The sequence below is a fragment of the Cydia pomonella genome, chromosome 22 (genome assembly GCF_033807575.1).
Source record: "Cydia pomonella isolate Wapato2018A chromosome 22, ilCydPomo1, whole genome shotgun sequence".
Taxonomy (NCBI): Eukaryota; Metazoa; Arthropoda; class Insecta; order Lepidoptera; family Tortricidae; genus Cydia; species Cydia pomonella.
This window is the reverse complement of record NC_084724.1, coordinates 8,099,122-8,123,431: the sequence shown is the minus strand read 5'-3', so window position 1 is coordinate 8,123,431 and position 24,310 is coordinate 8,099,122. Positions and strand designations below refer to the sequence as shown.

General features: G+C 37.9%; 4 protein-coding genes across 4 annotated transcripts; 2 read left to right on the top strand and 2 right to left on the bottom strand.

The window, feature by feature from the left end:
• LOC133530164 (protein NDUFAF4 homolog) lies at positions 1–1,719 on the bottom strand. The gene has a single exon (XM_061868024.1). It carries the CDS (start codon positions 1,563–1,565, stop codon positions 897–899), a length of 669 nt encoding a protein of 222 aa, XP_061724008.1. The 5' UTR covers positions 1,566–1,719; the 3' UTR covers positions 1–896.
• Positions 1,720–2,119: 400 nt separating this feature from the next.
• LOC133530165 (small ribosomal subunit protein eS12) lies at positions 2,120–7,071 on the top strand. The gene is made up of 5 exons (XM_061868025.1): positions 2,120–2,272; positions 2,693–2,827; positions 4,586–4,688; positions 5,928–6,029; positions 6,970–7,071. The coding sequence occupies exons 1-5, from the start codon at positions 2,256–2,258 to the stop codon at positions 7,030–7,032; spliced, it is 420 nt and encodes a 139-aa protein (XP_061724009.1). The 5' UTR covers positions 2,120–2,255; the 3' UTR covers positions 7,033–7,071.
• A 1,083-nt stretch (positions 7,072–8,154) lies between these two features.
• LOC133530163 (large ribosomal subunit protein uL30) lies at positions 8,155–17,564 on the top strand. Its single transcript, XM_061868023.1, has 7 exons — positions 8,155–8,263; positions 8,932–9,079; positions 9,783–9,902; positions 10,705–10,794; positions 12,363–12,506; positions 14,525–14,677; positions 17,404–17,564. The coding sequence occupies exons 2-7, from the start codon at positions 8,936–8,938 to the stop codon at positions 17,542–17,544; spliced, it is 792 nt and encodes a 263-aa protein (XP_061724007.1). The 5' UTR covers positions 8,155–8,263; positions 8,932–8,935; the 3' UTR covers positions 17,545–17,564.
• Positions 17,565–20,704: 3,140 nt separating this feature from the next.
• On the bottom strand, positions 20,705–24,310 carry LOC133530126 (uncharacterized). Its single transcript, XM_061867969.1, has 2 exons — positions 21,490–24,310; positions 20,705–20,958 (listed from the first exon to the last, which is right to left on the bottom strand). The coding sequence occupies exons 1-2, from the start codon at positions 23,614–23,616 to the stop codon at positions 20,854–20,856; spliced, it is 2,232 nt and encodes a 743-aa protein (XP_061723953.1). The 5' UTR covers positions 23,617–24,310; the 3' UTR covers positions 20,705–20,853.

Here is a 24,310-nt window from a genome sequence, read left to right as displayed (position 1 = left end):
TTTTGGAAAACAAAACGTTTTTATTATTTGACTAAATCTAGATCACATTAGTGTTGTAAATTATTTTACACAAGCAAGTAGCAACCATTAATATGAGTCGTATTTACAAGGATCTAAAATAATTTGATCAAATATTTTCTACTAGAGCACAGTATTATATTCACAGAATAAAGTATATTACTTGATTACTACAGAACAGGATAATTTGCCTTTAATCTATGATACTCTTGTGTGGAATTAAGCAAATTTTACAGTAATATTTTCGGTCATTCACACTACATGTTTCAGAGAGCCTAGGTCTCCATTATCAAGCACTAACAGTGCGGTAGCCTTCAAGATAACTGCATGCCAAATATGCTTGTTTATGTAAATTTGCTGTAACAGCCAAAACCGAGTTGGTGGTAATAAACAAGTGGGAAAAAAATCCCAGTGATGAATACTTGTTGGGAAATCTATATATAACTTAAAGTGCAACTATGTGAATCATACTTTCACTGGGAAATCTAGTATTCTTTCACTTTACTTTTTTTTTTTCTTTATGGCAGTGATTCCCAAAAATTGACTGGGCTCTGACCCACCTAACAAATACTGCCAAATTTGTGACCTCTTGGCCGTCTTAAAAAAGGGGCATAAAATATTATTGGTAACACTCAGATTCACTATAGTAGTTTCAGGGCCCACTCAATATTTGCCCGCGACCCACCAATGGGTCACAACCCATAGTTTGGGAAGTGGCTTTATGGCAAACAATGCTACACTGGCTTTCAATCATTGTCTCTAAGATATCAAATTATTGGACTAAATACATTGTACTCAGTACTATTCGCGACCTGCAAAAATATACTATTATAAGAGGTATTTGTAACAGGTGTTTGTATTTGTTTATTGAATGTAAATTATCTGCCCTTATTTTCATTTTCAATCTCATATTTATAGAAGCTGCTTTTTTTATCAGGTTTCTTCTGAACATCTCCTTCAATCTCTTTTATATCTTCTTTGTACAACTGTTTCCTTAAAGTAGCAGGGCCAGCAAACATGGCCGCTGATTTCTTTGTTTCTGGTAGATAAACTTCGTAAGTTTTAAAATATTTAAGTATATTTTCTACATCTTCCGCCTTCAGTTTGTATTGGAGCGCTATTTTAGCTGCTGTGACTTCTTTAGGATCAATTTGATGAGCGGAAATGAACTCTACAGCATTTCTGAGTGTTGTGTGTCCATATTTAACTCTCTCTGGTTCTTTGAAGCCGTAATCGAAGTCTTCAACTAGGCCACGGTCTTGGGGTAATGGCCTGTTCGGGTTCTGTTTCTCTCGAGTAACGTCGTCTTCAGGCTTGCCATGAGAAGTTACATAAACATTCTTCAGTCTTGTGTCGAGTCCTAGATCTTTTTTGTCAAGTTTCTCATCTAAATTAGGGTCTGACTCCATAGCCCGCTTCAAATCCTCCATATTAGCCGCATATCTCGGGGCCGGCGTTGGTTTTTCTTTCGATATTACCCGATGTGCTCGATTTTCAATGTTGAATGATTTTAAGGGACGTAGGGCTTTTGTCGCTAAAGCACCCATCTCAGGCGGCAGTAGAACAAAACACTTAATAATAAAAACGTTTACATGAAGTAATTATTTCGTTAAAATAAATAAGTTAAATCTTATAAACATTTCCCGATATTTCTAGGTTATATTTCTTATTTGACATTTGTGTTTTTTTTCTTGTTGCATATGTCATATAGCCAGTAACTAAAGTCTGAAACGGAACGCAATTGCGTGGATTGTTATCGATTATCGACACTGTTTTTGTTTCCAACACTTCATTAAATTATTCAGAGCAAACTAGTTGTTTAAGGGATCAATTTTTAACTAAAAATAAAGTATATAGTGCCTGACATTGCGTTTTTACCGCATAACTATCTGCGCTCTTTTGTGGTTTATTAGGATACATAATTATAGAAAAGAACTGAAGGAACAATGAGAAAAGTATGTTTAACAGGTATAAGGGCAGATCTAAAAGTTTCTGAGAAATGGAACGTTTTAAAAATGTCAAATTAGTTTCGGTTTGTCAACGCCAGAGGGCGTCTTTTAAAGTCTTTTCCGGTACGAAAGGTAAAGTGTCAAACGTTTTGCTGTGCAATTTTTTCATATCGAGGATTATTATTGTGATCAATTGATATAAAGTGACTGTGAATATAATCTAGAAATGTTACAATGCTATTCTATCCAATACGTTTCATATTTCAGGTCGTTTAATCGTCATAAACCATGGCTGATGTTGATGTGTGAGTACCCATTGTTTTGACTTTTACTTGCTCTCTTTTCAATCATTATACTTTTTCCTGGGATGAAAACCCTATATCCATCATCAGCGTTAAAATTTCGGGTATAATTGGTCATGTTTCTATAATAAACAGGACATCAACATAACCTACAATGTTTAGGATAACCTCTATGATTAATGCTTTTTCTCTGATTACATGTACTACTCAGAATTTCATTGCTTAATCCAAAAACTACATGTTTGTTTATAGACTTAAATTCATTTAAAGTAAACTACTTTCAGGAGTAGGCTAAATCCTTTCGTAGTCTAAAACAAAACCCCATACTAATATAATCTCTCCTTTCTTTGTCTGTAACGTTTTAGGTTAAAGCTACCTAATCTTTCCTTATTGAAAACAACAACCTGTAAAAATGACTTCCAGTGAGGTACCCAACAACCCCGTCCTGAGCGGCGGCGCCATGGACGTGAACACCGCCCTGCAGGAGGTGCTGAAGACCGCCCTCATCCACGGAGGCCTCGTCCACGGTCTCCATGAGGCTGCCAAGGCCCTTGACAAGTAAGTGACACTTCTATGACTCGTAGTTTTTATTTAATTTAATAAGAATATTGGCAACTCTGTCATCAGGTCAAACGTAAAATACAATAGTAAGTATGTTGCTTAGCTTATAACTGCTACACAATACAATGTGAAGTGAATCTGAAAAGTTACAGTCCCAACCCCTCAACTCTTAGGGGTCTCAAAAAGGCCAGCCAGATAACACTGAAATTGTATTATTATTTTCATAATCATTGCTGATATTGCATAAGTGGAAAGCAGAAAGATAAGCTATGCCCTTTTGTGCTTTCTTTATGACTAATTTTAGTGGATAATCTGATTTTGTTTTATACATGTAGTATTTCATTTCATTAAGTATAAGCTTTTGGATCCATTCATACAATGTAATATTTTGTACAGTTACAGAAAGGATTTCTATTAGTAAACCTTGTGTTCATACACTTCATACATTTCAGATAGACTGAACTGACATCTTAGGTATTTGGAATATAATAAACAAATGCAAATTAAAGAATGCAATGTGATTTTCATTATTTTTTAGTGTTGTAAAGAAGGATCAATATAAATATTTGGGAAATAAATTAGATGGTAGTTTAAAATTAATCTGAAATTAAAAAATAATGGCAATAGAAGCCTCCTAAACATTCACTCAGTGTGGTGCTGTTCTAGTATCATACTGTGTGGAAATATCAGTGACTGCACCAGTGGTTACTGGTCCATTCTGTTGCCAACATAAATGCACATACATAGTACCACAGTACTTGCGTCATGCAAGGTTGTGGCCTCCCAATTGTGCTACAGTTTACAAAAAATACCAAAATATGCAATATATAGTAGAGTTTTATCAAAACAAATCATTATCATCATCTCCTAACCGTTCTTGACCACAGCAACTGCGTTCTACCACTGAGAGCGTCACTGGTGCGCTCTCAGGTGACTGGTATAAACAATTTTTGCAGCAAATAGGCGGGTCTACACAGAGCGAGCGAGCACGTACGTGCGAGGCAATTTCCTCACGCACAAACCGGCCAGTGTAGACGTGCCTCCGCCGAGGCGGCGCGTGCGTTTTCCTACGGCAAGTCTACACTGGCCAGTTTATGCGTGAGGAAATTGCCTCGCGAATATGCTCGCTCTGTGTGGACCCGGCTAATAGGTAAACAACAAAAGTAGGACAATAGATAGATAGATAGAATACTCTTTATTGGCACACCTCAGTAAAAAGATACAAGAAAAATAAACAATTGATTAAATGTAGAGGCAGACAACAGGCGGTCTTATCGCTAAAAAGCTATCTCTTCCAGACAACCACAATATCCATCCTTATGTTCATCATAGGATGCATCACACTGCAGTTAACTTTTGTTGTTGTAACATTAGGTAACTTACCTAGTTACTTCCAAGTACAAGTTGCACCTATAATCAATGTTTAAATATACATAGAAAAAGTCATAAATGCTTTTTGCTATTAGTCACACATGTAAAGATTTTACTCTTTTCTTTTATTTCTACTGTTTCATGAACTCAAGACTAAATATACCACAGGATTTTCTCAAATCCACCTGGGTACTATAGGAACAACTATTTATTAGTTAGGTATTCACTAGACTATTGTGTCCGATCTCTAGGGAACACTATCTATCTAGTGCGTGGGTAATTTGAGACAGAACCTACTATCCATGATTGTGGATCATGCAGGCCTGGTCAAAATTTGGATATATTTTTTCTGGCCAAACTAATAAAATAATTACCTATTGACAGGAGGCAAGCCGTCCTGTGTGTGCTGGCAGAGAACTGCGATGAGGCTGCCTACAAGAAGCTGGTGCAGGCTCTGTGCAATGAGCACCAGATCCCACTCGTCAAGGTAAGCTGTCCACTACAGTCTGTATGAGCTCAGAGGAATTAAAGGCTAGTGCTCCCACATGCTTTTGCTAGACCAGGGCGAGGGGTGAGTGGTTAAACCTGACTTGCAACTACATGTGACGTGTGTGAAGTTCATACTTAAATTAGATGTAATCTAGACATTCGATACTGTAAGATTTTACAGGTGTATATTTGGCCTAAAAAGATATCATAATGTGTTAGAACCATAAGCAATAGATGCGCTCCGCACGAGTCAACCCTGTCACTTGCAGGGTTTGGCTTTTTGGAGCACAGAGCAAATTGAGTGCCCCTATGGTGCCCCGCATATGCGGTGTCAACTTTCCTAGCACTCAAACACTTCAAACAAGTCTGATTTAAACTTCATTAAACTTTTTTACTCTAAAAATAATTCTACGGATTACGGATTTTAATGTTAGTATGTCTCACGACAGTTTAAATTCGATTTTTTACTCTATTGCATGGATCGGCTATTTGCGTTTTAAATGTGTGGTTTATTTGGATGAAGGTTTTTTAACCACCGTAGTCTGATATATGAGACATACAATATCCTGCTCATTCCACCGCAGTCCGATAAATAAGACAAAACTTCGTGTACCTTCGTACCGGCGGTGACACGAGCACGGATGAGAAATTCTAAATGGTTAACAGGTTAATATCTTGAAGAAACTAATGAGTGTAGAAAATGCTTTCTTTTTAAACTATCATCCTTTAAATTAAAGCCAAATCACACCAAATACGTAAAGCAGCATGTCCTTAGGTCCCTTCATAGAGTCAGACCAAGATAAGTTGGCAGCGATTTTGATAGCCCAGACGGTGCAAGTGTCAAGTAAACATACAATACAAATACTCTTTATTGCACACCTCAATACAGAAACAGTACAAATACACATAAAGAAGATGTAAACAACAGGCGGTCTTATCGCTAAAAAGCGATCTCTTCCAAACAACCTTGGTAGCGGAATTAAACAAAAAAAAATGACATGTCAGTAGGTGTTCCAGATGCAATAAAAGAAGCATCATAATTTCATAAAAGTTAGACGTTTAAAATAACCCGTGCACCGTCTGGGCTATCAAAATAGCTGTCAACTTATCTTGGTTTGACTCTAGTGCATTGCTTGTGTTGCGTAACGTAAACGTAATACTCGGGGAGCCAGAGCGGCTGCATTACGCACTAATGTGGCCTGATGATTTATTTAACAAACATGTTTTGGTGTTGCAGGTGGACAATAACAAGAAGCTCGGAGAGTGGGCGGGTCTGTGCAAGATCGACAAGGACGGCAAGGCCAGGAAGATCGTCGGCTGCTCGTGCGTCGTCATCAAGGTGAGCGGATCTGCAATCTGTCAATCTGTCATAATTTCATAGAAGTTTGACATTTAAAATAACGCACAGTCCGGGCTATTAAAATCGCTCCCTACTTAGCTTGGTCTAACTCTAGACGTTCCTCGTGTCTCAATTATTACTGCAATTGATTAATTGGCCTAACTAAAACAGGCCGATCATTCAAAGCAGGCCGATTTTATGAATCGTATCCATCTAATAATCGTGTAACCATAAGTAATGTTGATAACTAAATCCAATCGAAAGTACCACTATCGACATGGGCGTGTAAGGTTCAACTTGTCGAGCATCTAACCGTCTAGTAAACAAAGTTATACAGAATATAGTTGCAGAGGGGCGAACATGCCGGACATATGACTGTTTAAAAATGAAAATGCGCTAAGCGCGAGCGCTATTGACGTCAGTTCGTCTCTAGTGCCGATTCTTAGCGCGAAATCACCCGAGCGATCACTATAGTGGCATGCTTTTGCATTGCTTACTTTCCAGTCGTTCGTACAAGCGTTTTTATGAAATAAATACGCCCAATTAAGAGTGAAAACCTCTTATTACCTGATATGTTATGCCAGTGACGTACAACACAGCAACATTTCTAGCAATGGCCATAAAAAGTGACTGATGAGATACATCTTAAATAGTATGAATACGAAATTGGGGCTGGCATTACTAGGCTTTTATCCCGGCTCACGACTTACGCTGCGTAGAGCGTAATGTTCTATACTATAGAAATGCTCTCTTAACAACAATGTGAGGCTTACGCAGCGTTCGAGGTAAACCGCGGAGACCATGGCTTTTAATTGGCTATGGGTGCCACATGCACAAACGTGAGCTCAAACTTGAAAGATCTCATCCGTTTCATGATTATTAGTATCTCTTTCCTTGTCTTATCCAATGGTATGTTAAAAGACTTTTTATTTGATTTCAGGACTTTGGTGAGGAGACGCCAGCGCTCGACGTACTCAAGGACTACCTCAAGTCTTCGAGCTAATCCCTAGGTCTAAGTTCAAATAAAAACCAAAAAAACCGATGCACTAGTTTTTTTACGTGTAGATTTATTCACAAGAGCGGGCACTGACTGGCGGTGAAAGTATTGACATATTATTACACATGTGGCGCCAGCTTTTATGAATCGACCAGCAGCGGTCTCCAAACTACGGCCAGATCCGGCCCGCGAGGCCAATTTGGGCCTGGTAAAATGACGCAGGGAACATATGAGAGTGCGCCAACGCATGGAAAAATTGGTTTTTCCCACTATTGAACGCTAACCAAATTTTGGTGGTAACTACTGGTTTTTTTTTTTCCCAGTAACCAGTGGTAAAAATTGGGAAAAAATCCCAGTAGTTACCACTGGTAACAACTTGGTGGTAACTAGTGGGAATAACCCAAAAAATTGTATACCATAGCTGTCTTCAGTATCGGAAATAAAACTAAATCCTTGCATTCGCAAAAGATGGGCAACGCGCTTGTGGCACCACCGTTTCGAAGCGACCATAAAGGCTTGATATCTATGGGCCCTCTACATACGTTACAGATAATCGCTTGCTCTTATTTTAAAATCTCATGCCTTTTTTTGCGACGTTGCCTTAAGCTAGTGGCCCTAAAAAGTAGTAGTATAATATAATGATGGGTGGCCCTTTTATTGTAACGCATTACTTGATTGCTATCAAAGATTGCTATCGTCGCAGAAGTTGTCGAGGCACTTCACTGGGAACCATGCAGGCCCAGCGGGCCATGTCCCAGAATGATCCAGTCGCATTCTTTGCGAGACTGGCTCAATTAGAAGCGGTAGCTAATACGCAAGTAGCCCGTGCCTTAACTGTCTTCAATAACATACATGTGCAGTGCCATGGAGTTATAGCCAATATTCAAAATACGCGCTACCGGAAGTAGGTAAATGCACCATAAATTGATACGATATCCGTAAATTTCATGCAATAAAATGTAAATTTTCATAGCAGTTATGAATAGAATTTCATATAATCGGTTAGCACTGGTATTTAACAATGTTTACTAACTAGATGAATCATTGAAATCAAGAAAAAAACTTAAATATCGACGATTAAATTAAAGTCTACTCGAACTGACTCTTTTATAAGATTGCCATATATGAAAAATGGATTAAAAATGGCCGACGCAAGAAATCTATCTTGTCTATGATTTCTGATCTGTCTTTCTTTTGATAATTTGACACACGTGCCGCGTGGAGTTTTACTTCGCAGGTTGTTAAATATTTATTAATATTGTAATTAATCGAGTAAATTATAATCCTATAATCATAAGAAAGCAATCACCAGTGCCCGTTTATACAATAAATAATGTGTAATCGATGAAAAGTGCCCTTAAAACTTCGTCGGATTGTGCGGATGGATGACATGCCGCCTCACTGTGAACAATTTTTTTTATTAGATTTTGGTTTTGAAAATTATGCCTTACTTACTTTCATCAACTTTCTCTGATATTTTATGTTCTAGAAATATTTTTTTGCATGCATATCTTGGATGCTATCATGAAATGCACAACATAATTCAACCTAACCTAAAAACAATGTTGTCACGCCAAAGAGCACGATAATACTTTATCGAACTATTATTGCAGTAATATTACGAAAAATTATCGTAATATGTGAACACAGTTCTTATTTAGATCAAGAAACTATAATTTATATAGTATGTTTCATCAATTTACCATAAACATACCCTCGGTTCCATGCTTATAAATTACTCGAAACTAAATTTTAAAATACTACGATTATTTTCTATTAGCCGTTTCAAATGTTACTGCACTTACTGTGCCTAACAGCCACGTCTAGCCTAGTTCTTATCAACAGTTTTCGTTCTGTAAACACTTATCATCACATGAAATTTTATAAGTTCCATAATGTTTCCAGCACGATGGTTGCCACAACACAGAAGAAGGCTGCGGCCGAGAAGAAGCCCGTGAAGGGCAAGGAGGACAGCAAGAAGCTGCCTGCTGTACCTGAGTCCGTGCTGAAGCACCGTAAGAGGAGGGACGCTCTCCGCGCTAGACGTGTACAGGTACATACAAATAAGAGATATTGTAATAAACCTATAACATTTCAGCTATCATAGGTCATGTTTATGTTGTTTATACAAATTTTCGTCAATTATTTGTGTTGTATACGTCCAAGTTTTCAACAAGTCAATTGTTTTCCATTTTAGACTGCTTACAAGTTGAGAAGCCTATCATGTTATTGCCATTAACATGGTAACCACCATTGCCCAATATTTCAGGTGAACTGCAGAAGTCTGCCCATTTCTGTACCATAATATGTATATTAGTCTGAATATGAAGTTTTCATAAATTTGCTAGTATCTATGTTTCTCAAATTGATAAATAATGAAGTTTTCATATAGCAGATACAGAATCAAAATTACATTAACAATGAATTCAAATTATTGTTTTTTCTTATTGCCTCCAGAAATTTAATGATAAAACCTAAAAATTTGTGACTATATTTATATAGTCATTGGGATTTATTTTGATTACTAATTTTGTTTGTGCCGTTTAAAGAAGAACTTATTAGTTCTTTCACTGATTTGATATTACAGATGTAATGAATACAATGTTAAATAATATTTTCACTTGTCATGATGATACACAATTTAAAGGCATAGTTCATCTGATAATGATGCTGTCAATCTTCCAATCTGATTCCTACCCATATTGATACCAAACCCTACCTTAATCATACAATCCTAAGGCTCAATTTGTATGCAGGTCACGATCAAGAGGCGTTCAGCAGCCATCAAGAAGAAGAAGGATATCTTCAAGAGGGCAGAACAGTATGTTAAGGAATACCGCATCAGGGAGCGTGATGAGATCAGGCTAGCCAGACAGGTACATAACCCTTTGTATGCTCTATATCATAAATAAAAACTTCACTTACATGCCATGATCACAGGTTACTGTGACAGTGTATGTAACATTTATAAGTGTTCATGGCACTGTTAGGTATGACACCTCCTAAGGAAATTGACATGCGAAGCAACTCGGTCTGTGCAGACGTGCCTCGTCCGAGGCATTGCGGCCGCGAGTGTGTTTGTTTTGCCTGAGGTACGTCTATACAGACAGCTGCTTCGCGCGGCAATTTCCTCGCCAGGCTACTCGTTATGTGTGGACCCGCCTAATAACTTTTCTTTTTGACAGAAAGTTCAAATTTTATTGTAAGATTTGTAGGTAGGATCCTTTTTCCTCAATTACGTTCAATTTTGCTCCGCACGAGCCAGCTACACTTGTGTGTTGTTCGGCATTTTGGAGCACACAGTGATTCGAGCGCCCCTATGGTGCCCCGCACATGCGGTGTCAACTTTCCTAGTGCTCGTACATGAATACTATCAACAACTTTATCCCATATAAGAAACAATAGTACACAAAAATAAAATGTTAGACATTTTTTTATCTCACCAATCAGTAATACTGTATGAAGGCATTACAGTAACAACATTCAAAATATCAAAAAACGGGGTAATACTGTATGAAGGCATTGCAGTAACAACATTCAAAATATCAAAAAACGGGGATTTAAATTTATCTTTTTCACCTCAGTAAATGTATGGAAAGAAAATTGTTCCAAAAAGCAAATCCACCCTGCATATTTCTCTGTTCGGGAAGTAGATGGTACAAACTGTTTGTGTTGCAGGCGCGCAACCGCGGCAACTACTACGTGCCCGGCGAAGCCAAGCTCGCCTTCGTCATCCGTATCCGCGGTATCAACCAGGTTTCCCCCAAGGTCAGTACTGCATCTTTAAGGTCTTCGCACATTACACCATTCCACACCTCCACACCATTCCAAAACCAAACTCAACTGACTTTTGGTTCATAATAATGGACGACGCATAGAATACCCTTTCATTACAGTACCATATATTTTGAATTTAATTTGAGTCGTGTAGGGCTCGAATTGTATAACAGTCTGTGAAGATACTCCCAACTTTAAAACATAAACTTAACATTTCAATTATCAAAAAAACCACACTCACCAAAATCATGGCGTAAGTTCTGAGCTTTTCGTATATTCCATATGTTAAAATGACAGTTGAATTGGCCAATTTATTACCTATTCATCCTGCTTTTGGTCAAAATGACAGATTGGTTAAAGTGCGTAGAAAATAATATATCATTGAGAGCATCATCTATGCCTGTCTTGACATTTTTTTATCTGGTGTAGTTTCATAGCTATTTATAATGCGCTCCGCACGAGCCTCCTTCATTCTGTGTGGAGGTGGCACATTGGCAGCGCAGAGCGATTCGAGCGCCCCTATGGTGCCCTGCGACATGCGGTGGCAACTTTCCTAGCGCTCAAACATTTATCTTATTGCACTGTTATTTTTCTTTTCAGAGATTTTTTTTATGGAGGATAGGCAGGATATGTTATTATGAAGAAGAAATTAATTGGATTCGTGTTAATGTGGAATTTAGGTACTTCACATTAACTTGAATTCATATGGTCATAGACTGGGTTCAGTCTGTAATCAGTTTATCTACAGTGTGACAAGATTGCCAATTTAATTTTGTGCTGTGTGAATTAAATTTAAGGATGTTCGCCTAGCTAGATTGATTTAATTGTAACCAAAAATATATTAACTCCTTTACCGTTCAGGCGATCCGGCTTTGGAATGATCTCCCACTCAACATCAGACAGGCTCAAACCAAGCTCTCGTTTAAGCGTATGTTACGCAAGCACTTTTTCGACAAGCTCTCTGGTTAATTGTCCTTCGTAGTCATAGTATTTTTTGCACTGGGTACATAAATTAATATATATGTATGTATATTTATGTAAGTTTATAACCGTTAGTATATATTATTTATCGCTATTTTGCTTGTTTTAAGTTACTTATTCTGTTTTTTTTTTGTTTAATGCCTGCACGTACTACTGTTTCTGTTTAGCCTGATGGTTGACTGGTAGAGAATGCCTTTAGGCATTAAGTTCGCCATTTGTACTTTATTTGTTATATTGTGCAATAAAGTTTAAATAAATAAATAAATTAAAATTCATTTTCTGTAAGCAGTTTTCAATCTAAATTTACTTACTTGGCTGGCACGATGACCCAAAATGAGTCTCGACCTCCAACACAAGAGCACGCCACTTTGCTCGGAAGCCGAGCTCACGGAGATCTACATATCTCCACTTTATCCGCCCAACGATATTTAGAATGACCAACAGGATGGCGTCCAGTTGGTCGACCCAAGTAAGCCCTTTTGGCAATCTAAAATTTAAATTTGGTGGTCCTTTTTTATACCTTTGGCAATTTAATGGATGTGTGGAATATTAATAAGCAACTTTTTATCCGTGCACAGGTCCGCAAAGTCCTGCAGCTGTTCAGACTGCGCCAGATCAACAACGGCGTGTTCGTGCGCCTCAACAAGGCCACCGTCAACATGATGCGCATCGCCGAGCCCTACATCACCTGGGGATACCCCAACCTCAAGAGTGTCCGAGAGGTGACCACTTTTTGAGCATTTGTAACATTTAACCCAATGAACACCACGTCTTTGGCGATCATATTCCTCGCGATGTCCCGGCATTTTGCCACGGCTCATGGGAGCCTGGTGTCTGAATCTCAAAAATTGGCGTAGGCAGAGACCTTCCAACCCAGAGGGTAAACTAGGCCTTATTGGAATTAGCCCGGTTTCCTCACGATGTTTTCCTTCACCGAAAAGCGACTGGTAAATATCAAATGATATTTCGTACATAAATATATAAATATTCATGGGTACGAGATGGAGTTTGAACCTGCGGCCTTCAGAATAAAAGTCACACGCTCTTACTGCTAGACCACCAGTGCCTTAATATAATTTGATATTCTGTCTATTTGTTGTCCTTAGCTTCTGCATTGGAGCCTTCTTTGGAGCTTTTCTTCTTTTACTGGAAATTTCTTCAAGGGAATTTAAGTTAATTAATCTTGTTACCCACAACAGAGCTGGAGGAGGCCTTTGCCAAGCATACTGAGTTAAGAGACATACTCTAACTCAAAAGGGTTTAATAGATAATAGAATTTATTATTGTTTATTATTTTCAACAATAACATTTCTAATGTGGTTAAAATCATGTGCTCTCTATAGAGGCTGCTTGTGTAACCCTAAAACCAAAAGCTTGCAGTCTATAATCTTTTGTTTCCTTTTCCATTCCCTACCATAAGCTTCAAACAGTTTATACTGCATAAACAAGAAATTTTTTTTTTTTTTTATTCTACACTGAGACGTATTTTATCCTTATAAGTCCCCGCATACTTGCAAAAGTACAAATTTAAAAACAAAAACAAAAGTTCACACCCAAAAAAATGGGATGAGTATAGGTTTTTTATCCGTCTGCGTCAGGAGGGTAATGTTTTTCGAGCGTATGTATGTATATGTCCATTTCTTTGGCACGCCCTATAGCCCAAACGGCTGGACGGTTTTTAGGGTTCCGTACTCAAAGGGTAATACGGGACCCTATTACTAAGACTCCGCTGTCCGTCCGTCCGTCTGTCACCAGGCTGTAGCTCATGAACCGTGATAGTTAGACAGTTGAAATTTTCACAGATGATGCATTTCTGTTGCCGCTATAACAATAAATACTAAAAAAGCGGCCAAGTGCGAGTCGGACTCGCCCATGAAGGGTTCCGTACCATTTATGACGTATTTAAAAAAACTACTTACTAGATCTGGTTCAAACTAATTTTCGGTGGAAGTTTGCATGGTAATGTATATCATATATTTTTTTTTAGATTTTTCATTCTGTTATTTTAGAAGTTACAGGGGGGGGGGACACACATTTTTTCACTTTGGAAGTGTCTCTCGCGCAAACTATTCAGTTTAGAAAAAAATGACATTAGAAACCTAAATATCATTTTTGAAGACCTATCCCCAGATACCCCACACGTATGGGTTTGATGAAAAAAATTTTTTTTTTTTAATTTTTTATGACGTATTAAAAAAAACTACTTACTAGATCTCGTTCAAACCAATTTTCGGTGGAAGTTTGCATGGGAATGTATATCATATATTTTTTTTAGATTTTTCATTCTGTTATTTTAGAAGTTACGGGGGGGGGGACACACATTTTACCACTTTGGAAGTGTCTCTCGCGCAAACTATTCATTTTAGAAAAAAATGATATTAGAAACCTCAATATCATTTTTAAAGACCTATCCATAGATACCCCACACGTATGGGTTTGATGAAAAAATATTTTTTGAGTTTCAGTTCTAAGTATGGAGAACCCCCAAAATTTATTGTTTTTTTTTCTATTTTTGTGTAAACATAATGCGGTTCACAGAATACATCTACTTACCAAGTTTGAACAGTATAGCTTTTATAGTTTCGGAAAAAAGTGGCTGTGACAGAATCGGACAGACAGACGGACATGACGAATCTATAAGGGTTCCGTTTTTTGCCATTTGGCTACGGAACCCTAAAAACAATAAAATAAACATTTAAGGGGCCATTTGGATTGTTTCATTGTTAACTTTTTTATCCAGCTGATCTACAAGCGCGGGTTCGCCAAGATCAACGGGCAGCGCGTGCCCATCACCAGCAACAAGATCATCGAGGACAAGCTCGGCAAGAACAACAACATCATCTGCGTCGAGGACCTCATCCACGAGATCTTCACCGTCGGTGACAAGTTCAAGGTAACCATCCATCATCCAAGCCAACAGCACAGAATAAGTAATAGTACTACTGCACAGACTTCGTACAAAACCGAAGTTTGATAGCAATTCAGGGTCGAAGCATGTTGTCCCTTTCTAATGTATGGCACTTTCCCTTTCGGCTACTTAGGGTTTGCAAAATTTAAGTCATTTTCTCACCTGTGGCTGTGCACGAAAAGGGACGTCAAGTTTTGCCAACCATATTGCTCGTAGCAATGCTGAGCCGAACGGAGTCGAGCACGCCCGAATGCTGGAGTTTCCTCCAGTGCCATCAGTCAGTTTCTTCCTTACGGCGAAAGTGAACGCGCGTAATCGCCTCCCCATACAATCTTAGTACTAATTTTCCTCTCTGGGATTAACAATATTGAAAATATTTTGATATAATTTGATGTATACCAAAATATTTAAGGTACAAATTCAAAAACAAAATAAATGCTACCGGGCAGTCAGGAGGATTAGAGTGTTTAAAAATTAGTCTGATTTTTGTCGCTCCTAATTTCGCTTATAATAAATAAAAATTCGTAAAACTTCAAAGGAAGGGGGCATAGCTATTTTTACATCAAATCCACACACCGAGCAAGGAACGTCAACACTGGCCGGTTTGTGCGTGAGGAAATTGCCTCGCGCGTATGCTCGCTCTGTGTAGACCCGGCTTATTATGTAAAAATATTTTCTATTATATCAATGTCCAGAGAGGCAATTGTGGGTATGTTTGTATGGAGGAGCGGCCGTCCCTTTTCCTCTTAAGTATGCGTTCCGCACGAGCCGGCTGCATCAGTATGTGGCTCGGCATTTCGGAGCGCAGAGCACCCGAGCGCCCCTATGGAGCCCCGCCACGTGCGGAGGCTACTTTCCTAGCGTTCGAACATTTATTATTCCGAACGCAGAGTTAAAACATAAGGAGAGGTATTGTCTCTAAGGATGGTATTCCACCTGTCCAATTTCTTGGTCCTCGTTACACTCTCTCATTAAGCAAAATGTGAGACGCAAATACACATTGGACCAAAAACTGACTTCATAACCCCTGGGGATTTGCCAGCCGAAAAACGACTTTCAGGTTTTAAATTTAGAATCAATAGTAGAGTAATAGAAAAGTAGAGTATGTAAGGTTTATCTGCTAGTGCTAATATTACATATTAAATAAAAAAATTGTTAACCAAAGGATGAAAGGCAACCATTTCTGACGAGATTTCTCAGGTAAAAAATTCCCATTCTGACTATTGGTCGGAGTGAGAGCGCCAATAGTTCGAGGCAGAATGGGTACTTTTCATCCAAGTTAGAAACCCTATTTTTATTTAATTTTAGAATGTCATTTCAAAATGAGAGTGTATCTTCGATAATATGTCGTCGGCAGCTAGGTTCTTCTGACTCTTCAAGTCTGAACCCTTTAACAATAAGGGTCTCTATTCGAAATTGAACCCCTGTCATTTTGTTAAAAAACGTGGCGGGAAATATATCCCCTCTGCCTTACAAAGGATTTACCCATAGATAAATAAATAGGTAGCATGGAGTGCTCACTCTATACATCGGTTCTCGGCATCTCTATACAGAACGCTTATTAATTTTGTAGTCGACATCTAACATCGAGTAACGGAATTATCAGTACTGCTATTTGATACTAGATTGGGCTATAACCGCGAAAATCGAAGTTCGTCAATTACGGGCATTTTTCTCTGTCACTCTAATTACGTCTTAGTGAGAGTAAAAGAATCCCTGCAATTTGCGAATTTCGGTTTTCGCGGTAGGCCCCCTGGGGTGTCGCGACTGACGAAAACTGATGTATGGAGTGCTTGGAGGATTTAACAAGTGGAGACGCCTTGTCTGTAATTTTCTATACAAAACAGTCTGCCGATTTTTGCGGAGGAGGGGCACGTCGAATGTATGGATATATGTACGTAACGTAAAAATAGCCATATCAGATAAACGCCAGTCCATACAATACACATGACCATTGGCTGAGGTTTTCGACAGAGGGGTAAGCTCTTACCCCCTTATTCATAAACGCGTACTAAAGTTACGATGCCGCTGATCATCGTTTGTCCCTTTCCATCATACCAATACGTCTCTGGAGTTGCAGGTGTACATAGGCTACGGAGACTGCTTACCATCAGGCAGGCCGTATGCTTGTTTGCCACCGACGTAGTATAAAATAAAAAACGTCGGAAAGCAAAAAAACTAAAAGCGTCGGCATCGTAACTTTAGTACACGTTTATGAATAAGGGGCTAAAGGCGTCTCCAGTTGTTAAATCCTCCAAGATGGAGTGAGTACTCTATCATCTATGCTTACTTATTATTCTTCTACGGTATGTTTTAGCACTGATCACTACCACAGAATAAATAATATTACTACCGTACAGAAAGGACACTACTAAACCGAAGTTTGACAGCGAATCAGGGACGAATCATGCTATCCCTTTTTAACGTATGGCATTATCCCTTTCGGCTATTTAGGGTTGCTAAAATTCAAGTCATTATTTTATCTGTGGTCGTGCACGCATAGGGACGTCAAGTTGTGCCAACCCTAATAATTGCTCGGAGCAATGCTGTCACTACATTCAACTTAAGCAAGCATGTCAATAATATTAATTTCATATTTTGAACAGCCAAAATTGTCAAATAAAATAATAAGGATAAGAAAAGCTTGTGTTTTGCATTATGAGTCAATCCTATTTTTTTTACCCTGTTCTAAATTGGAACGTATTCCACAGTACGCCAGCAACTTCCTGTGGCCCTTCAAGCTCAACAACCCGACCGGCGGCTGGCGCAAGAAGACCATCCATTACGTTGACGGAGGAGACTTCGGCAACCGGGAGGACAAGATTAATGAACTCTTGAGGAAAATGGTCTAAATAAATACTTATTCTAAGTACTTTTGGTTTTTGTTTCTGGCCCCTTTTTATACCCGACGAAACTGTGTATTTATTTAGAGTATTGGTACACGAGAATGGTTCCTTTGAACACCACGTCTATCGGCGTGTCATCGTACAAGCGGCATAGACATATATATTACTTCGTAAAGACTGGCCTTACGAGCACTACGAATGGGGCCAATACATAGGGGGCCAAAATCGCATTTAGTTACACCGCTGCTCCCAGTCGTGTGGCGAATTGCGCAGTGGAAACGCGTCACGTAAGCCATTCCCAATTTTTTTTAACCTTGTGACCGCCAAAGACGTCATATGACGCGCGTGGCTACAGCCCAATATCAACCTTCATGCGTACCGACAAGGTTCACGATTACGCGCCGCGTGCGATAGGCGTGGCGTTCAAAAGGTTAATGCCTAATTTTGTCGTGAAATTGTGTAAAAACTATTACAGAAAAATCAGAAATACTTAAGAGATTTCATATCATCAGTAAATAATTTCAAATTACATTAATTTCTTGCTTCAAACAAATTTTAAGCAATCACTTTGTTTCATTATGACCTTGCGCGGCGAAAGACGCGATGCGGCGAAATCACAGACATATATTAAAATAGACTGCACTATGGCCTCCAAAAAACATGCCGAGCGAGATAGTTCGAATGAGACCTCTGCTTTAAAATAAATATAATTTTTATTAGTTAGGCAAGTTAGGCTAGTTTATTGACTCAAGAATAGTCCTTCTAAATGTTGACATTCAGTGAAAATCAAGCTTCTTTGGTTATGAAGTATTTTGTATGTAATTAAAAAATAATGTATTTATCTAACACATTTTAATCTGTTTTAATTTCCACTTATTTCTACTTCTTTACTTCCGCGTATGTCTCTAGCCAAAGAGACTATCGTATCTTTGCTCTAACCATCGGCCACGTAGTTTACGCAGTATACAACAGATGGCGTTGTGTTTTGCTTAACGAGACTGGTCGGAATTGCATGGGCTTATCTTTACTTTTTTAGATCTTTTATGGCTCCTCTACACGATGGCCCAACGTAGGCCAGTCCAATGGACGGCACCGCATAGCTGCGTCCCTTAGACTGGCCTACGCTGGGCTATCGTGTAGAGGAGCCCTTCGATTATGACAAGTGGGTTCTCTGCAAAACGCTAGGGTTGGCTACGAGTGATGGCAGTGAATGCGTTAAGCATTTTTAGGTGCCGCGAAGCGCGCGCTTTGGCTTTTTGTATTGTGTGAAGATACGGAACCCTCCATGATGCGTGGTCCGACATGAACTTGGCCGGTTTTTTTAAATACAAACATTACAAGTTAAAACTTTTGAAACATTCAACAGAATTGTAGGATAACTGTAAATTTTTCAGTAAAAGAAATTTCAATTTATTTATGCTATCAAGGGTATTAAAATGTATATCCGAAAGTTTCTTTATTAAACATATTCAACCAAAACAAAAACATTGTAAAGTTTAATTCAGGCTTAGTCACACGGGCTTGAGCGAAGCGGATAGCTGCATCTGTTAGTGCGGTCAGAAAGGTGTGTAAAGCGCTTAACCCTAGTTAGCATCCTAACAGCAGTTTTCCGTTTCACGTAATATCAGGACACTGTTACCAATATACTTAAAAATAAATTTACTTCCACAACTGACTAGAAATGATATTATTTGTGTGTGTTTTTATATTTATAAGACATCGAATATTTTTGGCACTTCCAGATTTGTCTACATTTCAAATATTGTTAATTATATTCTGATATTTCGTAAACCGGAAGCAGTCTAGCCATCAGGGAGCCTGCCGCGAAAACCGAAAGTCACAAATTGCGGGAATCTTTCTCTTTTACTTCAATGAAGATGTTATCCAGATCTAGAGTAGAGCCCAACTGGAGAAGTACCTCCACCTTACAGAAAACCGCAACCAAATAGTGTGTTCCTGGTGGGTGCAGAGTGTTAGGCGTACATAGGCTACGGAGACTGCTTACCATCAGGCGAGCCGTATGCTTGTGTGCTACCGACGTAGTATAAAAAAATAGAGACAGAAAAATACCCACAATTTACGAAGTTCGATTTTCGCGAATATATAGCCCAGAGCCTCTATGCCCAGAGATATAGATAACGAGATTTCGTGTTTTGCTGTAGTCCCTGGTAATTCATGACACAGGGCCCATCTGCCCGATTCCGGCAACCGTGAAGATCTAATAACCGCTACATCCAGGACGCCAGAGGGCCTATCACTATCAGTCATTGAAATATTGAATACTTATCGATTTCTGCCTATCGCTCTTGCGCGCGGTCGAGAGAAAGCTATAACCGCGAGTATCGAAAAACTGGGGCAACTATTTCTGTCACTAATTACGCCTTAATAAAAATATAAAATTTTCGGCGTTCGCGGTAGGCCCTCAAAGAGGCAGATAGCTTTTTCGGTTTTTCGATGTTGGTGGTAGGCCCTCAGCGCGTGCATTCAAATGTATGGCTTTTTAGGGTTCCGTAGTCAAATGGCATAAAACGGAACCCTTATAGTTTCGCCATGTCCGTCTGTCTGTCTGTCTGTCCGAGGCTTTGCTCCATGGTCGTTATATCAATAAAGCCGACAAAGTCGTACAATAAAATCTAAAAATTTAATTTTTTTTAGGGTACCTCCCCTACACGTAAAGTGGGGGTGAAATATTTTTTTCGCTTCAACCCTCGAGTGTGGAATATCGTTGGAACGGTCTTTCAAAACTAATAGGGGTTTTCAAGAAACATTTTTTGATAAAGTGAATATATTCAGAGATAATCACTCCGAAAGAAAAAAAAATGTGTCCTCCCCCCTCTAACTTTTGAACCATAGGTCCAAAAAATATGAAAAAAATCGTGGAAGTAGAGCTTAAGAAAGACATTAAATGAAAACTATAGCAGACATGATCAGTTTAGCTGTTTTTGAGTTATCGCAAAAAGTTTTCCCTTCATAGTAAAAAGACTTACTTTAATTAGGTACTGATTATGCAAATTTGCCTATTTGTTTAACTCGGGTGAAAGGTACCGTTTCATCCCTTGGTTAACAATTTACTATACTTTAAGCTCCAGTTTAGCTTATTGTGACAGAAGAGTAACTACGGAACCCTACACTGAGCGTGGCCCGACATGCTCTTGGCCGGTTATTATGATATAGGAAACGAGCAGACAAATCGTCTGATGGTAAGCGATTACCGCCGCCCATGGACACCTGCAACACCGGAGGCGTTATAAGTTGCCTTTAAGATGGGAGTACGCTCTTTTCTTCACAGTTAAGATTCTTTTAAAAAAAATTAATTCAAATTGGCAAATTCCCAATTATCTTCTGCAATTGTTCAGCTAAATCTTGAAGATTCTCTGAGTTATGGTTCTCCATGTTGCCTTTGATGGTCTTTTGCAAATTCTGAAAAACAAAAGAATATAGTCAGACTTGTTAATCCATTAATCAATTTGAAATATTTCAGTGGTTAAACTAATATTGTAGTGATTAAACTGATATTTTAGTGGTTAAACTAATACATTAGTGGTTAAACTAATATATTAGTGGTTAAACTAATATATTAGTGGTTAAACTAATACTTTAGTTGGACCAAGCTAAGTCGGCAAGGCATTTGCAAATTTGCAATGACAATGTGAGGTGATGTCACTATTAATGTCAAGTTTCTACGAAAATAATAATTATAATGACTCTTTCTTACTTTGATAAGTTTAAGTTGGTGCTGGGTTAGCTTAAAAGGGCTATATTTCTAATTTGTATGGTTGAGGAAATTGATTCTTTAGCAGTTTACGGTTCACTTTACATTAGTCAGCTATTAGTATAAGTATCTACAACCAAGTTTACTTGAACCACAAATTGCTAGAGATTAAATTTCCTCAACCAAACAAATTAATTCAACAATTTACAAATTATTGATAAAATAAAAATATATAATACCTCAACATTGGTATAAAAAGCATAATCTGTATATTGAATTTCTGGCCCAGTCGTCTTGTAATCTCCGTAAAGTAAATCAGCAAAGAAGTTTCGTATACCCAACACCTTGCCTATATTGGAACCAGACACTTTTACTACCGGGGTATCGTCTGACACTATCTCAACATCCACCTTGTGTCTTCCAATTTCAAAAGTTAGGTTACTATTCGAATTCAAAAACTCTTCTGAAGAAAGTTGTTTTGATAAATACTCCGCTTTTCTTGTATTCAAACTATTAAGCAGTTCCTGGTTTTTAAATATTTCAGCATAATTTACTGGTAGCTTGACATACATGGAAAATTCTGAATCTGTTATATTTGTTGCATCAGTGAATTTGAAAAGATTTCCATGTTGATTACTGGCAGTTTTTGCAATCATGTCATCAATCGTTTCTTGAGGTTCCTTGAAACTTCTAGGTCTGCTCGAAATTAAATCTGTTTTGATAAAATGTTCCGAGTTTAGAATAATTTCTTTTGTGTACAGTGTCATCCACATCGGTTCTTTAGAATCAAAAGCCCCCGGCAGATGAGTGACTATTTTGATGTTTACTTTAACAACTGACACATTTGTCATAGTTCTGTAATCAAGCGGTATTAATACATTCATTTTATAAAATGTGTCTGATACGTTCAGGCTGTTAGTTTTCAATAGCTTGTCTTCTGAAAACAGTGTCATGTGTATCTTGGAATTTTTAAACAGTTGTGATATAACTTGGTTTACTAAATGCTCCATTTGCATTACTCTCATTTTTATGAGAAAGTAAACTGATTCGGCTTTGAAATACTCTTTTAAGTCCTCAGTTATTGTTAAATCTGTATTTTCTTTGATAGCATCCTCGTAATGCTCATAAACAGTAATTGTGTTTTTCAAAATGCTGTCCATTAAATCTTGTCTATTAGATAATGCCAATGCTGTGATGTAATTCCCTTCCTCATTGAGTTTTTCAATCAATTCATTGTTTTTATCCACTTCTTCTAACAATCTGTACAAGTATTCAGAATTATTTAATAATTTCTCAGCCGGACAGTGCTCCGATACTGGTTCTAGATAACTTAAGTCATCATCTGGTATCACATATATGAGCTTCGAAAATGTGGTGCAGACCAATTGGTCTCCGACCCGGACAAAGTCCTTGACATGCCGGAGAAAATATTGTTTGAAAGTTATTTTCGAGAAAGTCTTTTCAGTTTTCCACATAGAAATACCATCTGTATATATTAATGTATCTTTAAGTAACATAAACTTGTTAACGGCAGTGTTTAAATGAATTGGAACAATGGTTTGTGATGTTTTCTGAAGTGGAAATTTTAAAATAGTGCCTGACTTGAGAACTATTATCACATTAAGTTCTTCACACTGTATGACTTGGATATTACATATTTCAGATGGACATGAGTAAAGCTTGATCAACTGAATCTCATCTTGCGCCATATTAGAACTGAATAAACAGGCAAACACATTCATTCTGTCAAATGACATAATTACAACATTTGAATCCTTTGCTATAAGATTAACACTAAACAGTTGCTTTATCCCTTCATCATGGCTAGTAACTTTCGAAACAGTTAGCAAGCATTTATCTTGAGTAATCTTCTGCGGTAATCCGGTCTCCCCTTTATAACAAATTGGTATCTTTCTTTGTGCTTGAAAATCGCTGTTGATTCTATTTAAGCAAAGGAAATAATTGTCTGATTCTGCTTTTAAACTCACTACATATTCACCACATTCAACGAAGCCTAAAATGTTCTGTTCTCGCGGTAAAAAACTAGTCTTTAAACGTTTCTGAGTATTTTTGAATTTAAGCGAAGTTACATGCACATTTCCACGACAGTCTAGGCAAATTAAGTAATTATTCGATATTATAATCTGATGCACACTAAACTCTGGAGTGAATATTCTTGCAGCGTCTTCAAAATGTATATTTTCGTACAGAAATAACTGGTACTTATTCCAGAAGACGAAGATTGAATTTGATGAGTTGTACACTACGTTTAAATTGTCCAATAATTCGTAACCACATTTGTAGCATTTCTTGGTATCCAATTGTTCATCATTACAGACGTCCATATCACCCATGCTTAAATCCATGTTTATTTAGTATATAAAATTATTGTTTTAGTAGTTTAAATTCTTTATAATACGAACCGGCAACCGGCACGGCACCGTGTTTAGCGGTAATTTTTCAATGTCATTTTGACATTCTGGCTACGTTCAGAAATAAGTTAGAACACATTTGGTAACTTTTGTTTATCATACTATAATATCTCACACATATAAATAAAAAAGTATTGTAACTTGTAACGCAAAGATTTCCCAAATACATCAAAAAGCATGGGCTTTCATACATACATAGACATATGGAACTGAACGTTAGCCCCAGGACAACTAGATGGCGCTAGTAGGCCTCGATATCGATGTAAACATGACGAAAATGTATTTTTCCCGTAGCTTTAAAATTCCGAAACCTAGTGTTTTGAGTTGTTTAGATTTTCATAAAAACGTAACGAATGTGTAAATCTAGATTAGTAAAACCTAGTCAACCATATGCATATATAGTTAATCAACAACTAACTAGATGTCGCTAGTAGGCCCATTATAAATAGCCTTGTAATCTGTAAAAAATGCAGAACACAATGTAACGTATTGATAATAAATAGTAGATTGTTAACCAAGGGATGACGGCACCCATTTCTGTCAAGGTAGTTCGAGACTGAAGTGGTGCCTTTCACCTGAGTTCAATACTCAACCCACTTTTCGGGTTATTCCCACTAGTTACCACCAA

Coding starts and splice junctions, on each gene's coding strand:
- LOC133530164 (XM_061868024.1), bottom strand. CDS start 1,565: ATGGGTGCTTTAGCGACAAAAGCCCTACGTCCCTTAAAATCATTCAAC.
- LOC133530165 (XM_061868025.1), top strand. Junction 2,828..4,585: donor GCTGCCAAGGCCCTTGACAA/GTAAGTGACACT, acceptor ACCTATTGACAG/GAGGCAAGCCGTCCTGTGTG. Junction 6,030..6,969: donor GCTCGTGCGTCGTCATCAAG/GTGAGCGGATCT, acceptor ATTTGATTTCAG/GACTTTGGTGAGGAGACGCC.
- LOC133530163 (XM_061868023.1), top strand. CDS start 8,936: ATGGTTGCCACAACACAGAAGAAGGCTGCGGCCGAGAAGAAGCCCGTG. Junction 9,080..9,782: donor TCCGCGCTAGACGTGTACAG/GTACATACAAAT, acceptor ATTTGTATGCAG/GTCACGATCAAGAGGCGTTC. Junction 14,678..17,403: donor CCGTCGGTGACAAGTTCAAG/GTAACCATCCAT, acceptor CGTATTCCACAG/TACGCCAGCAACTTCCTGTG.
- LOC133530126 (XM_061867969.1), bottom strand. CDS start 23,616: ATGGATTTAAGCATGGGTGATATGGACGTCTGTAATGATGAACAATTG. Junction 20,959..21,489: donor CTTTTTATACCAATGTTGAG/GTATTATATATT, acceptor TTTGTTTTTCAG/AATTTGCAAAAGACCATCAA.